The 1,931-nt window shown below is 40.7% G+C and overlaps 1 protein-coding gene across 1 annotated transcript in view; it reads left to right on the forward strand.

Moving 5' to 3' along the window:
• Positions 1–1,931, forward strand: part of LOC104982228 (multidrug resistance-associated protein 4-like) — an 84,877-nt gene that overhangs the window by 23,893 nt on the left and 59,053 nt on the right. The window contains exon 8 of the mRNA XM_010831563.1: positions 838–939. Within this exon, the coding sequence (XP_010829865.1) occupies positions 838–939 (102 nt within the window). The remainder of the gene's footprint in view (positions 1–837; positions 940–1,931) is intronic.

Raw genomic sequence — 1,931 nt, forward strand, 5'->3', positions numbered from 1 at the left:
ATGGGAAACAGTGGAAACAGTGGCAGATTTTATTTTCTTGGGCTCCAAAATCACTGCAGACGGTGACTACAACCATGAAATTAAAAAATGCTTACTCCTTGGGAGAAAGGCTATGACAGCATATTAAAAAGCAGAGACATTGCTTTATCAACAAAGGTCTATATAGTCAAAGCTATGGTTTTTCCACTCATTGTGTATGGATGTGAGAATTGGACCATAAAGCAGGCTGAGCACGGAAGAAATGATGCTTTGGAACTGTAGTGCTGGAGAAGACTCTTGAGAGTCCCTTGGGCTGCAAAGAATTCAAACTAGCTAATCCTAAAGGAAATCAACCATGAGTATTCACTGGAAGGACTGGTGCTGAAGCATCAATATTTCCTTTGCCACCTGATGCCAAGAGCAGACTCATTGAAAATACCCTGATACTGAGAAAGATTGAAGGCAGGAGGAGAAGGGGACAACAGAGCATGAGATGGTTACATAGTGTCCCTGACTCAATCAACATGAATTTGAGCAAACTCTTGGAGATAGTGACAGACAGGGAGCCTGGAATGCTATTGTCCATGGGATTTCAAAGAGTCAGAAACAACTTAGTGACTGAACAGCAACAAATACACTATATTATATTATTATATTGATATATACCATGAGCTGTAATAATAGTATATATTATTCCACATATTATTTAATATGTTCTGATGTGAACTAATACTTTAAGTACAGTTAGCAAAACAGTATTTAGACTGTTCAAAGTTTGCAAATTCCAGGAAAGCAACTGCTTTTGTTTGTGCTTTCTTCCTGCAGTTTAACAATCTGTTTTTTTCCTCTTTTCTGTAGAATTTTTTATCACTTGATGAAATACCACAGCTCAACACTCAGCTGCCATCAGATGGTGAAATGATGGTGAACATGCAAGATTTCACTGCTTTTTGGGATGAGGTAACATTTTTCTTTCCAAGATCCTGACTGCTAAGACACAAGTGTGATATAGATTTATAGGAGAATTTTTAGATTGTACCATGGTGTAAAATGTGATTTGCTCATTAACTAAAAGTATGCTACAAAATTTTTCAAAATTGGCACTAAGGTTTGTATCTAATGGAGATTAAGTATAATATCAACCTAAAATGTTTGACATGTTGCTCTCACTCTCATTTTCAAGAGATCTTTCAAAGTATTAGCACACATTGAACTTAAAGTCCATACATTTGTAATGTTAGAATTTACAGAATTGGACAGACAAAATGCTGCAATGTGGAATGTGTTAACTAACAAACATGCAACTGGTTGTTAAAGACGCGTTGGGGAATCAGTGCATATTTTTGCCTTGATTATCAGACCATTGTATTATACATAGAGGGAGGCCATGATCTGGATGTTTGCTATGGGGTAGAGTAGGGGCTCCTGCATCCTGAGCTTCTGGATGTTTCTGGCTACTTTGGTGGCAGGTGGGGCAGGAGGAGACAGCAGGTGGGCATAATGAGCACCGTGATTCCCAGTTAATGGACTGCACTGTATGGCAAGCTGACAGAGAGAACTGGTGATTCCCAACACTTGGTTTATCTGTTAGGTTCAGGCAAACAAAAAACAAAAAAAAAAACAAGAAAAACAGGGTCTGGTCTCAAGAAGTTGTTAGCATCACACACCCATTGCGGCCCCTTTACCAACTGAAATGCTCCCCCTGCCCCCTGGTTCCCTGGTCCTCTGTGCACATCCTCCTCTATCAGTGTGAATTAGTCAAGAAAACAGAACCCCAGCACGGGAGAGGGAATTCCATGCGGGGAATTAGTTATGGAGATGATAAAAGAGGGAGAAAAAAGCAGAAAGGGAAAAACAGTGGTGTGTGAGACAACCCAGGGGTTATCAAAGGCAGGAAGCTGCTGCCACCCCCAGGGCTGGAGGGACTCAGGGAGGCGGCGCCTCCACCAGAG

The sequence above is a fragment of the Bison bison genome, unplaced genomic scaffold, assembly GCF_000754665.1.
Source record: "Bison bison bison isolate TAMUID 2011002044 unplaced genomic scaffold, Bison_UMD1.0 scf7180017864527, whole genome shotgun sequence".
Lineage (NCBI taxonomy): Eukaryota > Metazoa > Chordata > Mammalia > Artiodactyla > Bovidae > Bison > Bison bison.